This window comes from Salvelinus sp. IW2-2015, linkage group LG1 (genome assembly GCF_002910315.2).
Source record: "Salvelinus sp. IW2-2015 linkage group LG1, ASM291031v2, whole genome shotgun sequence".
Taxonomy (NCBI): Eukaryota; Metazoa; Chordata; class Actinopteri; order Salmoniformes; family Salmonidae; genus Salvelinus; species Salvelinus sp. IW2-2015.
The window spans coordinates 38,954,374-38,969,645 of record NC_036838.1 but is presented as its reverse complement, the minus strand read 5'-3'; the positions used below and the strand labels follow the sequence as shown (position 1 = coordinate 38,969,645).

The following is a 15,272-nucleotide window of genomic DNA, read 5'->3' as shown; positions in this document are numbered from 1 at the left end:
GGTGTCGTCACTTGAGTGGGTTGAGTCACTGACGTGATCTTCCTGTCTGGGTTGGCGCCCCCCCCCCCCCCCCCCCCTTGGGTTGTGCCATGGCGGAGATCTTTGTGGGCTATACTCGGCCTTGTCTCAGGATGGTAAGTTGGTGGTTGAAGATATCCCTCTAGTGGTGCGGGGCTGTGCTTTGGCAAAGTGGGTGGGGTTATATCCTGCCTGTTTGGCCCTGTCCGGGGGTATCATCGGATGGGGCCACAGTGTCTCCTGACCCCTCCTGTCTCAGCCTCCAGTATTTATGCTGCAGTAGTTTGTGTCGGGGGCTAGGGTCAGTCTGTTATATCTGGAGTACTTCTCCTGTCTTATCGGTGTCCTGTGTGAATTTAAGTATGCTCTCTCTAATTCTCTTTCTACTCTTTCTTTCTCTCTCTTGGAAGACCTGAGCCCTAGGACCATGCCTCAGGACTACCTGGCATGATGACTCCTTGCTGTCCCCAGTCCAACTGGCCGTGCTGCTGCTCCAGTTTCAACTGTTCTGCCTGTGGCTATGGAACCCTGACCTGTTCACCGGACGTGCTACCTGTCCCAGACCTGCTGTTTTCAACTCTCTAGAGACAGCAGGAGCGGTAGAGATACTCTCAATGATCGGCTATGAAAAGCACCCTTGCACCCTCGACAACTACTGTGATTATTATTATTTGACCATGCTGGTCATTTATGAACATTTGAACATCTTGGCCATGTTCTGTTATAATCTCCACCCGGCACAGCCAGAAGAGGACTGGCCACCCCTCATAGCCTGGTTCCTCTCTAGGTTTCTTCCTAGGTTTAGGGAGTTTTTCCTAGCCACCGTGCTTCTACACCTGCATTGCTTGCTGTTTGGGGTTTTAGGCTGGGTTTCTGTACATTACTTTGAGATATCAGCTGATGTAAGAAGGGCTATATAAATACATTTGATTTGATACTACATGTGCATTGAAACCTAGGAGAAGAGCATGCACTCTGCAGTGATAAACTGCAAATATTTTTTTCCTGTCTGGGAACAGTTCACGTTTCCACATTCCCCACACCAGTCTCAGTCATGAGTCTTGACCACACTCATGTCAGGTCCTCATTCTGTGTTTTTATTGGTTGTTTACTTTGCAGGATTTCGGTCCCACACATTAAATATTTCACTGAAATTTAATTTCGTAAGATCTTTCTCCACGTTCCTTCCAAAATAGCCTATGTATGTAACAATTTTGTTACACAAGTTACACCTTCCCCTGTGTTCTAAGCCCTACAATAAAAGTCTCCGTTTCACTCAATAATGACAATAAACATCCGCCAGCATGCAATTAATTATATCTAGCGTTTAATGTGATATTTCAATTATTATTATTATTATTATAATTGCTCAATAATTATACTGAAATAACGTTTTGCAATCATTTTCAGAATGGCAACTAAATGGCCTACTATTGTAGGTAGGTGGAGACGCAAGACCTTAAAACACCCCCCTGCTGGCCAGTCAAACTTTCACATAGCACAGTACACTGGTTACAAAACCTATTACTGAGCTCAAGTTGCAACTGGTTATTTCTGAGAGCATTTTGCTATATTGTACACCAAATTAGCTACAGTAAAGAAAATGGACAGGACTGTTAGTCTCCCGAATCAACCAGACAAAACAACCACAGGTAAGACTTCCTGCAGTGTAGCATTGATAGCTGTTTTTAATTGTTCTCAATCAATGTCCTGTATAGGGTGTGAATGGAATGTTAACTTAAGTATAATTTGATTAATTGCTGTAGTTTAGAACTCTTGAGTAGGCTTTTAGCTCGACTATTATTAGTTCTAACGTTACTCTAGCTGGTCACATTCAAAGGGAATTTCTAATTACAACTAACTTTTTTTACATTACAGTTTCACATTTTACAATAGGATATTCCACCGTCATACACCTMATTCGGTGTCATCAGTTTTGCCTAGGTTTTAGCAGCTGGCTTTTGCTAAACGTGAACAGAAAGTGCTTGCTTGCAGGTCAGGAAGCAAGGCACAAGTCACTCAAAGCATGAGATGTGGAGCCGGTTATGTATTATAGTCAGTCTGGCTGCGATTATTTGGGGAGGGGAGGCCAGACAGTGAAGACTACAGGCCTACGTAAATGGGTGTTGCAATCAGTATATCCATGTAGTCTAGACTAGCAGAAAACTTCACAGAAATGTCTAGCTTTGTCATCTTTCCTCAGTTTGTGTTATGCAAGTTTCAAGTGCCCCTGTGTGTTTGCAGTGCAGTTGGTGGAGAGCAGCAGCATCCCCAATGGGCTGGAACTAGTCAGCTCCTACCAGACCAACAGGGTGGGAGACCCCATGGACCTGGTTGCTCTGGCAACACAAGTACAGAGGGTAATTAAATGAATGGCATTGCAATGATCCTAATGGAATAATGATAAGGATGATCATAGTAAGCAGACTGTCATGTACAGTGGCTTGCGAAGGTATTCACTCCCCTTGGTATTTTTCCTATTTTGTTGCCTTAAAATTGATTTTTTGKGGGGGGTTGTATCGTTTGATTTACACAACATGCCTACCACTTTGAACATGCAAAATATTTTTATTGTTTAACAAACAAAAAATAAGACAAACAGAACTTGAGCGTGCATCACTATTCACCCCCCCCCCCCCCGAAGGTCAATACTTTGTAGAGCCACCTTTTGCAGTATTTACAGCTGCAAGTCTCTTGGGGTATGTCTCTAAGCTTGGCACATCTAGCCACTGGGATTTTTGCCCATTCTTTGACGAAAAACTGCTCCAACTCCAAGTTGGATGGGTTCCGCTCAATTGGATTGAGGTCTGGGCTTTGACTAGGCCATTCCAAGACATTTAAAAGAGTGCCTTCTTCCATATGTTTGGGGAGTCTCCCACATGCCCTTTGGCGAACACCAAACGTGTTTGCTTTTTTTTTTCTTTAAGCAATTGCTTTTTTTTTCTGGCCACTCTTCAGTAAAGCCCAGCTCTCTGGAGTGTACGGCTTAAAGTGGTCCTATGGAGAGATAGTCGAATCTCTGAGGTGGATCTTTGCAGCTCCTTCAGGGTTGTCTTTGGTCTGTTTGTTGCCTCTCTGATTAATGCCCTCCTTGCCTGGGCTGTGAGTTTTGGTGGACGGCCCTCTCTTGGCAGGTTTGTTGTGGTGCCATGTTCTTTCCCTTGTGTTCAAAGTTTCAGAATAAAATTTAAAAAAAAAAACTTTCTTCAAACTAATTATGTGACTTCTGAAGGTAATTGGTTGCACCAGATCTTATTTAGAGGCTTCATAGCAAAGGGGGTGAATACCTATGACTTAAAAAAATATAAACAAATTAACAAGTACATTTTTTCACTTCACCAATTTTGACTATTTTGTGTGTCCATTACATGAAATCCACATAAAAAATCMATTTAAATTACAGGTTGTAATGCCAGTACCATTCCCCTGCCAACTATTCTGAACCCTAACTTTGGTTTGACGTCGCCCCATAAAGAATGTATCATAATGATGAAGACATTCTGTTTGAGATTTACCTTGTTTGGTTACCTGTGTTTGGTTCCTAGGGAGATGACTTTGTCAGAGCCAACGCCTGCAACAGACTGACAGTCATTGCTGATCAAATTAGATACCTGCAGGAACAAGCCAGAAAGGTGATGGCTTATATTTGACTTTATGTAACCAATCTATGTAATTCATATAGGGAAAGAATTAAGTAGCATTAGTGATGCCAGTTGGTTTGATCTGAATGTTTTTGTTCTCTGGTGTAGGTTTTAGAGGATGCCAAGAAGGATGCTGAGCTGCACCACGCTGCATGTAATGTAGTCAAGAAGCCAGGGAACATGTATTACCTGTACGAGCGGCCCTCCGGACAGAAATACTTCTCTATCCTCTCGCCTCAGGTAAGCACATCACACCTGGGCGGCTTTCAGCAGGGCACAATACTTTGGAGCGTTCAGATATTGCTCTACTCCTAAAGATCACGTCACATTTCCATCTGCAACACTTCTAAAATTCCAATCACCCGGGAAAGCCCCCAGCACATACAGCAGCTGAAAGACTGAGTAACTGTTACAGAATGTCTACCACCATGTGGTGCATAATGATATGAGTTGGGACATTTAGATGCTCAAAGTCTGCATGTGACCCTGAAGGGAGTTGATAATGTTCTCTTTAGCCGGTTAGAGGTGGTGCTGACTGACCACTCGGGTCTTTGTGTGCACGCGCATTGGCCACAGCATGGTTGTGTAAGCACAGTAGCACACAGGATAACATTTAATGGATATAGGAAGATGAACAGTGCCACTTTAATTTGAATATAGGAACGAAACGGCCCAATGGGTGTCTGCCAAACCATAACCCTTTTAGCAAAATATGGTGCTAATATTTACTCTACTGGTCACTCAATGACTGGTGTAGGTCCACTACAATTTCTACTATCTCTTCAGAAAAGCTTAGTGGCTGGAAGTACTTTTTTTATGCTGACCCACCACCACTACACTTCTTTTTGGCTTCTTTTATCAACTTGCGTAATGGATCTCACCCATCTCTCATTTGAAGGACTGGGGTACCGGCTGCCCTCACAAGCCTTGTGGTGCGTTCAAGCTTCAATACGACATGTCCTGGACCCCTATAGATGACGTGGCGAAGAAGGATGCTGAAATCGCCATCATGGACAAAATCCTGAGCCAGCAGACAGCCCTGCCTCCTTGCTTAGAGCCCAACTTTGAGAACATCTCAAAGTAGAGCTGCAACCTGGAACAGGACTGTTTTAAAGGGGCCACATTGAGTGGCATTAAATGGTCTTAATGGACATACAGGGACAGATTTAATAGCTTGAGAAACATAAGATAACTTGGGGGAGGAAAAAATGTGTATTGTAACACACAATTAATTTTGTTTTTATTCATCTGGCACACACTTTTAGGCAAGCTCAGTAAATCTGTTTTAATGTGAAACTTTAGTCATACATAACTGTTTTGTGTGGAATCCTTCATTGTGTCAAAGACAGTTGAGTACAGTCTTCAAACTGCCCAAATGGGAAATATCCCACGTATAATAGCATTAGGAACCAATTCAAGGTTCTAAATACTTTCCAGTTTTGCACCAAAGGTCTTTCAAGGAATGCATTTGATTTACTTCCTTAAATTAAAGCATATTCCTTTTCACACAATGGATCATTCTTGTTCTGCTACATCACTCAAATGACATCTCTAATAATAGATGTGTCCATGTCTTAATTCTATTTTCATGGGGGAACAGGCAACCTGTCCTGTAATTGGGAGAGAATKCATTTTCTGTTTTTGGGACCTGCAAAATGATTGTACAGCTGTAATAAAATATTTAGGTATGGAATGTTTCTGTGTTAAGCATGAGGTTAACAAGCAGAAGTCAGTCACACATTGACTTTATTTAGAAGTTAAATTAAAATGATTTCAAAAATCCATGACTCAAATGATCAGTTTACTGAGTGCAGCTTAGAAACATATTGTCATAAGTAAATGCAACATTTCAAAAGCAAAGACAAAAGGAAGCACTGAAATCAGACAAGTGTTAAAAGGGCATTATTTAATAAAAACAAGCCATCTCTTTTATGGAGCCCACCACTTTCAGAATCAGACATCACCATTGACTTGCTGTGTGCTGTGAATCTCTTTGGTAATGTCCTCTAGATAAGAGTTAATATAAGGCAGAAGCTTCCAGTTGTCTGTAGCAATATGAACCTGTACGGCATCCTCCTCTGTGATAACCTTCAGCAGCACGTGAGACTGGGGTGGGAGGAAGAACAGCACTTTACACCTGCCTTTATCCAAGTCTGAGACCAGATATCTCTGAAAGTGCTTCTCCACCAGCTCACCCACAGCCAAATCCTCCAACTGATCACAGAACAGGCTAGTTGCAGCGTTGGTCAAATCCCCCTCAGACTGCCCTGAGCATATTTCACCCCAGATCCCCTCAAACACCCTCTGCTTCTTTTCCCTGGCCCACCCTGGGGGTGCGAGGAGGGGCAGAAACACCTCAGGGAAGGCCACATGTAGGTCTGCCAGCGGGGAGTGCCAGGAGAGGCCGTCCTCCGTGGTGAAGATAGCGCTAGCTCTCAGGGTGGTGTGGTACGGCTGCTTGGGCTTCAGCCTCAGCCTCACTGTAGGGGGCTTCCTGGTCCTGAACAGGCAAGGCACGCTGATGTCACTCACTTCCTCATAGTGGCCGTCCGTGAGGTCAAAGTGCAAGCGGATGCTGAAGAGCTTGTCGAAATGGGGGTCGTGAACTCCAATGTGTGTGAGGTGGTATTGGAGGGTGATTTCAGAGGCGAAGCTGGAACTCTGGAACTGGGCTCTGTAGTCCTCTATCCCTCCCTGTCCTGGGGAACTCTCAGTCTCACAGGCTGGTTCACTGTCTGGTTTATGCTCTGGTTTGCATTCATCTGGTTCATGTTTGACCAGCCTCAGCAGCGGTCGCTCTGTCTGGTGCACGGTCAGACCGCTGGTCAGTTCCTCGGTCTCGCCCATGATGGCAGACAGCGAGCGCACTTTGGCCTGCCGCCCCCTTTCTGTTCCCCTCTGTGCCAACACCCCAGCCAGCTTCTCCTGGGAGAGAGTGGTGAGGAGGGTGTAGTACAAGCGGGCGTGGTCCTGGATGTCTGTTTCACCATAATGACAGGTGAGGTGCTGTAGGAGATCAGCCAGCGGTGTGAGAAGGGAGTCCAAGCTGGGGTGCAGGAGCAGGCGTCGACACACCCCCAGCACGCCGTTCCCCAGACGCCAGTCCCCGCTCACACACAGCGCGGATGAAGAGGAAGTGATGACGCACAGCAAAAAGTTGAGAGTGGCCCTCTGGAGGACTTCCCCTTCCTCTGCCACACGGGCCAGGATCCTGAGGTGCCAGCGGAGGTCTTGCAGGGTGAGCTGGGACAGCGGGGCCTCTGTGATGGTTCTTTGCAGGGCTCTTAGCAGTGCCACAGCCCAGCCTGACTCCTCCAGCCGGTCCTGGGTCCGGTCAGCCAGGTTGATGAGGTGAGGGGCCAGCCGAGTGCGTCTGAGGTACAGGTCACACAGCCTCTGAGACAGGTCCTCAGAGTAGCGCTCCACGTGGCAGAAGTGAAGGAGGAAGAGGAAGGAAGCCCTGAAGAAGGTCACCACCATCTCCCTACTGGCCTGGTTCTCCACGATATGGAGAAGGGAGGTCAGGTGATCATACAGGTAGGCCAGGCCTCTCCCCCCCTGTCCCTCCCTGTCTTCTTCTCCTTCCTCCAGGTAGACCAGAGAGAGTAGGTTCAGTCTAGCCAGCATGCTGACACTATCATTGAACACAGTGGGCACTAGGGCCGCGGCTAGCCGAGGGGTCAAGAGCACGGGCAGGCTCTCGTCGCCACTGCTGATTGGTCGGTTCTCTGGGAAGTGCAGGATGCAGTCCATGTAGAAGAGCTTCTCGGGCGTGCTCAGTAGGGGGTGTTGGGACAGGCCGACGAGACGCTTTAGTAGGAAGGCCTCATCCTCTGCGCTGAACAGGCTGTCTGTGAAAGCAGCCTTCATCAGCAGAGTGGTGTGCAGAAGACACACCTGCAACAACAAGAGAGATTAAACAATGCGGTCACAAGTCTTAAGATTTTACAGCTAGGCTTGATAAGGTTCTACCACAGCACAAGCATGGTTAGATCTGTGGATAATCTGCCATTTCTTCCATAACTCATCCTAGACAAGTAGACTGCTACTAACCTTGCATGTGCCCAATAGACGCAGCAGCTGTGCCCTGAATATTGTCGGGGAGACTGCAGGCACCATGGCAAGCACCTCCACCAGCCGTCGCAGCAGGGCAGCCTGGGATAGGGATGTGAGCAGGTAGGACTCCTCTAGGAGGGAGGAGAGTAGCGATCTCAGCTCTTTACAGTCTAGGCCCGTCTGCAGGGAAGGAATTTTTCCCATGGGGCCCAGAGTGAGGGGCGAGAAGAGGGCCAAGTCTGAGTGTGACTCAGAGTTTGGACCCTCCCCCCACACAAACCCCTCGTTGCTCCCCAGTGCAGCCTTCAGGTCTCCAGCCCCAGCCCCTTTCTGCTGGGTGAGCAGATACACAGCATTCCTCAGTGCCAGGGCATGGAGCCCCGTGTAGGCCTGGTGAAGCCTGGAGTTTTCCTGTTGCCTCAGGCTACTCAGGAGCTCCAAGCGTTGGGATAGTAGGCCCGGGAGGCAAGCCTCCAGCTCCCTCAGGCAGTCGCAGGCTGTTGTCCTCAGGGGGTGTAATGCAGCCCCAGCCTGCGCGTCGTTGGTGTCCTGGGCCATCTGTAAGAGAAGGTCCAGGAAGTCTTGGGAGGCGCTGGTGTGTGAGCTAACACAGCAGGAGCAAAGGAGCACGGAGGTGAGGGCCAGGAGGAGGTGGCAGCGGAGCGGGAGGGATTTGGGGGAGCACTGGGCAAACACAGACATGAGCTCCAGGGCGGTCTCCTCTCCCACAGAGACAGAGGGGCACAGCAGAGTAGGGTGCTCAAGTAGCGGGGACAACAGTAGGACCTGAGGCAGGCGGAACAGAGGACATAATGCAGTTTAGTGGTTTAACGTTTAAACACTTTAATAATGAAAGTGCCTTCCTCCATAGCAAATGCTCTGGAACTTTCTGTGGATACATACATAGGAAGGGACTCGGGAGGCTTCAATACAATAATTGTGCCCTGAAAACGTAATGTACCTTGATGAGGTCACTGGCCCTGTCATCTCGCAGCTCGTGCAGGACCTCAGCGAGGAAGATGTCCGATGTCGTGATGCACAAGAACTGGGACGGGCTGCGCAAGAATGCGGAGATCCTCTCGGGCCAGTTCGCTGACATGGTTGAACCGAATATAGCCTACAGGTAAAAAATGACTTACTTTTATTGCACAATGTCTCTGTTTAGGTAAGGTTGGTAGCCTACGACCAGAGGTACCACTACAACTTTGATTACGGTCTGCGAAATCAGGCAAAGTTTTTCTCGACCTGCAAAACAATGTGTTGTAATGTATTCAAAGCGGTTGTCATCCGTATTTCACAGCATACCTTTTTATGTGCAATCACACCACACCGACGGTTGTTATTATCACATAGCTAGCTTCTATACGTACTCATCTGCTTATGTTCACCTCACCAGCACTAACGATCATCACACTTTTAGAGATGTTTCACTTCCTTGTCTTAGTAGTCATGTGATCAAATATCACATGGCGCTAAGTGTGCTTCAAAATAAAGGTATCCATTGGCATGGCAGCGGCCCTTGAGCTAGGTAATTCGTTTTAGCATGAACATTGAGGGCGTCATTCTAAAGTTAACTGGGTGGGGAGTCCTATGGGTTGTGAGCGTTCCGCCAATGATAAGAGCATTGTCTTCTTCAAATTGGGTTTTCTAAGGTTTGTAAATGGCTTTAGGATATATATATATATATATATATATATATATATATATATATATATATATATATACACACACGTTTTATTTAACTAGGCAAGTCAGTTAAGAACACATTCTTATTTACAATGACGCCCTACCAAAAGGCAAACGGCCTCCTTTATAAATAAGCATCAACCAGTGGGTCTTGTGACGGGTATACAGAGATTACTAGTTTACAGAGTGCAGTGATGTGTCCTATAAGGATCATTGGTGGCCGAATGGTAAAGAACATCTAGCCGCTCGAGAGCACCCTTACCTGCCGAACTATAAATTACGTCTCCGTAATCTAGGATGGTCATCTGAATCAGGGTTAGTTTAGCAGCTGGGGTGAAAGAGCAGCAATTACGATATATTTATTTATCCAACCTTTATTTAACTAGGCAAGTCAGTTAAGAACAAATTCTTATTTACAATGACGGCCTGGAAAAAGACCTCCAGTGGGGACAGGGCCTGGGATTAATAAAATAAATACAATATAAATATAGGATGAGACAACAGAACAATACATAAGACAACATAGCAAGACAGCAACACATGACAACACAGCATGGTAGCAACACAACATGGCAGCAGCACAAAACATGATACAAACATCATTGGGCACAGCCAACAGCACAAAGGTCAAGAAGGTAGAGACAACAATACATCACACAAAGCAGCCACAACTGTCCGCAAGAGTGTCCATGATTGAGTCCTTGAATGGAGTGAGATTAAACTGTCCAGCTTGAGAGTTTGTTGCAGCTTGCTCCAGTTGCAGTTGCTAGCTGCAGTAAACTGAAAAGAGGAGCCACCCAGGGATGTGTGTGCTTTGGGGACCCCCAAAAGAATGTGACTGGCAGAACGGGTGTTGTACGTGGAGGACGAGGGCTGCAGTAGACATCCCAGACAGGGGGGAGTGAGGCCTAGGATAGAGGAAACCATGTCTAGATTAAACCTTAGCCTGCAGCTTTGATATGTGCTGAGAGAAGGACAGTGTACTGTCTAGCCATACTCCCAAGTACTTGTATAAGGTGACTACCACAAGCTCTAAACCCTCAAGAGGTAGTAATCACACCTGTGGGGAGAGGGGCATTCTTCTTACCAAACCACAAGACCTTTGTTTGGAGGTGTTCAGAACAAGGTTAAGGGCAGAGAAAGCTTGTTGGACACTAAGAAATCTTTGTTGTAAAGCCCGGGGAGGGGCCGGCTGAGCATAAGACTATCATCTGCATATAAATGGATGAGAGAGCTTCCTACTGCCTTAGCTATGTTGTTGATGTAAATTGAGAAGAGCGTGAGGCCTAGGATCAAGTCTTGGYGTACGCCCTTGGTGACAGGCAGTGGCTGAGACAACAGATGTTCTGATTTGATACACTGCAATCTTTGAGAGAGGTAGTTAGCAAACCAGGCCAAAGACCCCTCAGAGACACCAAAACTCCTTAGCCGGCCCACAAGAATGGAATGGTCTACCGTATCAAAAGCTTTTGCCAAGTCAATAAAAATAGCAGCACAACATTGCTTAGAATCAATGGCAATGGTGATATCATTGAGGACCTTTAAGGTTGCAGTGACACATGCATAACCTGAGCGGAAACCAGATTGCATACCAGAGAGAATACTATAGACATCAAGAAAGCCAGTCAGTTGATTATTGACAAGTTTTTCCAACACTTTTGATAAACAGGGCAAAATAGAAATTGTCCTATAACAGTTAGGATCAGCTTGATCTCCCCTTTTAAATATAGGATGAACCGTGGCTGCCTTCCAAGCAATGGGAACCTCCCCAGAGAGGAGATACAGGTTAAAAAGGTCAGAGATAGGCTTGGCGATGATAGGGGCATCAACCTTAAAGAAGATAGTATCTAAACCATCTGACCCAGATGTTTTTTTGGGGTCAAGTTTAAGGACTTCCTTTAGCACCTTGGACTCAGTGACCGCCTGCAGGGAGAAACTTTGAAAAAGAGGGAAGAGCATCGGGTCTAGTCGCATTAGAAGGGGTGAGAGATGAGGAAATGTTGGATGGGCAAGGAGGCATGGCTGAGTCAAATAGGAATCCTGACTTAATGAAGTGGTGATTAAAGAGCTCAACCATGTGCTCCTTAGCAACCATATCATCAACATTAAGGGACATGGGCAGCTGTGAGGAGGAGGGTTTATTCTCCACCTTTAACCGTTTTCCAGAACTTCTTTGGGTTAGACCAACGTAGAGAGAACTGCTCCTTAAAGTAATTAACTTTGGCCTTCCGGATAGCCTGAGTGCACTTATTTCTCATTTGCCTGAACGAGAGCCAGTCAGCAAGAGTATGCGTGTGCAGAGCCTGTCGCCAAATGGAATTCGACGTGGAGTAACAGATAATTTTCTTTATTTCCATATTTGTTAACAATATCACTGAAAATTTAAAAAATAAGTTCCAAGCGTCTTCGACAGAGGGGATCAAGCTGATTCTATACCAATTTACAGAGTCCAGGTCATGAAGGAAGGCTTGCTCATTAAAATGTTTTAGCAAGCGTCTATGACAAATCAGGTCAGGTGGTTTCACTGAGCAGCCATTACGAACACAGGCTGTAAAACAGTGATCACTAAGGTCATTACAGAAAACACCAGAAATGATACCTATCAGGATTATTTGTGAGGATAACATCAAGGAGAGTAGCCTTTTCTGGGTGTTTGGAGTCATACCTTGTGGGATTGGTAATAATTTATTACCATTATTTTATTTGACTAGGCATGTCAGTTAAGAACAAATTCTTATTTTCAATGACAGCCTAGGAATAGTGGGTTAACTGCCTTGTTCAGGGGCAGAACGACAGATTTTTACCTTGTCAGCTCAGGGATTCTATCTAGCAAACTTTCGGTTACTGGCCCAACACTCTAACTACTAGTCTACCTGCCGCCACAATAGTTAAATGACACACATTTGGTTGAGGACATTACTATTGTTCTTTTACTACTTTTTATTATTTCTAGTTTTACTATATAAATATCTATTGCACTGTTGAGAGATTGCAAGTAAGCATTGCACTGTACCGTTTACACCCTTTTGTAGGCCTCTCGAGTGGCACAGCGGTCTAAGGCACTGCATCGCAGTGCTAGAGGCGTCACTACAGACCCGGGTTCAATCCCGGGCTGTATCACAACTGGCCGTGACGGGGAGTCACATAGTGCGGCGCACAATTGGCCCAGTGTCGTCTCAGTTAGGGGAGGGTTTGGCCTGGTAGGCAGTCATTGTAAATAAGAATTTGTTCTTAACTGACTTGTCTGATTAAATTAATTATCCTGTGCATGTGACCAATAAACTTTGATTTGAGGACTCCAGCACTGCAGGTGGCAGTAAAATCACCAATATTAGCTTTACGTAAAAAAAAGAAGAAAAGGATTTACCTGAAGGAAGAATAAGGCTAACTACTATAAAATGGCGATAGAGGAAAAGTGGGGGGTAACATGAGCTCTACTTACTTTCTGCATACATTTTTTGTTGTTGCTTATGTTTCTATTCCAGGTAATTTGCTCTAAAAGTAATACATACCTGAGGAGCATAGATCTGTGCTGGGAAAGATCTTATTATGCCCAACAGGTAAAATAGTAAACCTTGAAAGAGAATAAACAAAATGAAACTTGATTGCAAACAAAATATTATTATATGTTGCTTGTTTGTTTTTTGCTTAAGAAACTTTGAGATTTATATTATGAAAAGTGCTATAGAAGTTAATTATCAGAATATTGTTTATTGTTATATTTGTTTTACTGTGAGACCTCAGCCACACCTGTTGAGTGTGGCTGGTGGCCCCACTGCCCTGAGAAAAGAACTGACTACTGGAGATTAGATTTTCAGGACTGTCATGACAGCTGTCACTCTAAGTGTGTCAGCTTGTCACATGTAACTGCGTGACTGGACCCTCCTGCGTAAACTTCTGTTTTTTCCAGAACTCTGAGTCATACCTTGACAGTAAGTTCCCTCTTCTTCATGGAGAACTTCTTGTGTTCTGTTCTGCAGAAAAAGCCCCGATGGAGTTCATGGCTTTGCAGGCCCAGAACAAGCTTGCTCCTCATGTCACCATAGAGGACATGAAGCATTGCCTTACCTCACAGGTGAGAGGAGTCTCTATAGCATTTCATAATCCCAATGTAAATTGTGTGAGTATCAGTTATCAGGTGTCGTTTATTGGAAGGTGGAGGCAGTAAGACAGCTGAGAAGCAGTTAACATGATTACTTTTTTTTGCATCTTCAGGTTTCAGAAATAAATCAGGGAAGACCGGGATCTCTGCATTGATGAGCTGGTAAATGGTCATAAGCTAATTTTCTGCCTATTAGTTGAGCTTTTTAGCTGTTGAGCTCATTAGTCAGAGCCTGTTGCATTGACACATTGTGATAATAGGCTTGTCCAGGAGGGGGCTTGGGTGGAGTTGGTTTTAATAACAATATTCTCTGATGTCTCAGTGATAGTGATTTTTTTTCTTCTACTTTGGAGTCTCTCTTGCACACAGTGTTGGGAGGTGAACACTCACCTGAAGCTTCATGAGATGGAGCTGGTACAGGATGAGGTGTTTGTAGTTTGCACTGCATCGCAAGGCGACAGCACATCCTCTCAGCCACTGCATGGCCTTGGAGGGTCACTATGTTCCTCCCTTTCCTCTCTTAACCTGAGTCGGTCACTTCACATGTGTTTATTAGCTAGTCATTTATGCACATTAGTTCCTTTGTTCCCTATTTGTAAGCCTCTGTAGTGTTCGTAGTCTCTAAACGTGTTGCCTTTATTTTCTATCTTGCTGTAGCATAAACGCTGCAAGTGGAGCGCAGACTGTGGCTCAAAAGGAACCTTCTGGGTTTGCGACCAGAATCATGCTCCGAAGGGCCATTGAGGACATCATTAGTGATTTGACCTACCTTCCAGCCTCACGTCTACAGAGTGCATCTGAGGTAGTGGTGGAAATCGTGACCAGTCTGATTCTCAGCATTGGAGCCAACCCTGTAAACAAAGACGCCTCTGAGGGAGAGGGGTCTACCAACATGGCACTGGTCGACCTGATAATGTGGGTGGTGATCTCCGTGCTGCAAGACCTTTCTGGTAGCCTGCAGATCACAGATGCGTTCAATGATATGAAGCAGCTACAGATCCTCTACTCCAGGCCTGTGGGCGTCAGGATTGTGCATGCCATACTTGATTACCTGCTGAGTGTGGCTGGTGGCCCCACTGCCCTGAGAAAAGCCCTGACTGCTGGAGATTAGGTTTTCGGGACTGTCATGACAGCTGTCACTCTAAGTGTGTCAGCTTGTCACATGTGACTGGACCCTCCTCCTGCGTAAACTTCTGGTTTATCCAGAACTCTGAGTCATAACTTGACAGTAAGTTCCCTGTTCTTCATGGAGAACTTCTTGTGATTGGTTCTACAACCCTGCACAGCATTGTGACCAAACTGCTAGGCAAAATATACTCTGATGCACCAAGCGAGGATGCCACACTCGTCCTTAAGGACTGGCCCTTTCTGGATGATCTGGAGCACCACCTGTCTGCTGATATTCTTGGAATATCAGTGGCCAGTGAAGAAACAGAGGCCAACTTCTACTTGAATCCAGCAGAGGTAAAAGAGATTGTCTCCTCTAAGAGCCAAATGGTGTCCAGAGACATTGCCTGCCTGATTGTGTGGGCCATGAAGCACCTTCCCAGTGGCTACTCTGGAAGATACCCTGTGAGACATGGTGACTGTGGAGAGCACTGCAGAGTAGAAAAGCACAACACTGTGAACAACTGGACCCTAATGTCCACTGGAACTGTTCCCAATGCCCTCTTTATGCACATCATTGACACATTTGTGTATAACATCTTTGCAATTGACCCTGTCATGACAGTGAATGGTGAAGATGTGAAGAAGCACTTCTGTTGGCA

At 45.6% G+C, this 15,272-nt stretch overlaps 2 protein-coding genes across 4 annotated transcripts; one reads left to right on the top strand and one right to left on the bottom strand.

Annotated features, from left to right (window-relative positions):
- The first annotated feature begins 1,480 nt into the window (after positions 1-1,480).
- On the top strand, positions 1,481-5,441 carry lg1h1orf50 (linkage group 1 C1orf50 homolog). The gene is made up of 5 exons (XM_023992379.2): positions 1,481-1,670; positions 2,263-2,378; positions 3,564-3,650; positions 3,768-3,899; positions 4,558-5,441. Exons 1-5 carry the CDS (start codon positions 1,622-1,624, stop codon positions 4,741-4,743), a joined length of 570 nt encoding a protein of 189 aa, XP_023848147.1. The 5' UTR covers positions 1,481-1,621; the 3' UTR covers positions 4,744-5,441.
- Positions 5,442-5,545: 104 nt separating this feature from the next.
- ap5b1 (adaptor related protein complex 5 subunit beta 1) lies at positions 5,546-9,173 on the bottom strand. Of its 3 annotated transcripts, none has more exons than XM_023992361.2 (4): positions 9,021-9,173; positions 8,677-8,832; positions 7,713-8,501; positions 5,546-7,556 (listed from the first exon to the last, which is right to left on the bottom strand). In XM_023992361.2, exons 2-4 carry the CDS (start codon positions 8,812-8,814, stop codon positions 5,613-5,615), a joined length of 2,871 nt encoding a protein of 956 aa, XP_023848129.1. In that variant the 5' UTR covers positions 8,815-8,832; positions 9,021-9,173; the 3' UTR covers positions 5,546-5,612. The 3 variants fall into 3 exon arrangements, with proteins under 3 accessions (XP_023848129.1, XP_023848134.1, XP_070300909.1); XM_023992366.1 differs by having other exon boundaries at positions 9,086-9,146; XM_070444808.1 differs by having other exon boundaries at positions 8,677-9,172.
- Between the last annotated feature and the right edge of the window lie 6,099 nt (positions 9,174-15,272).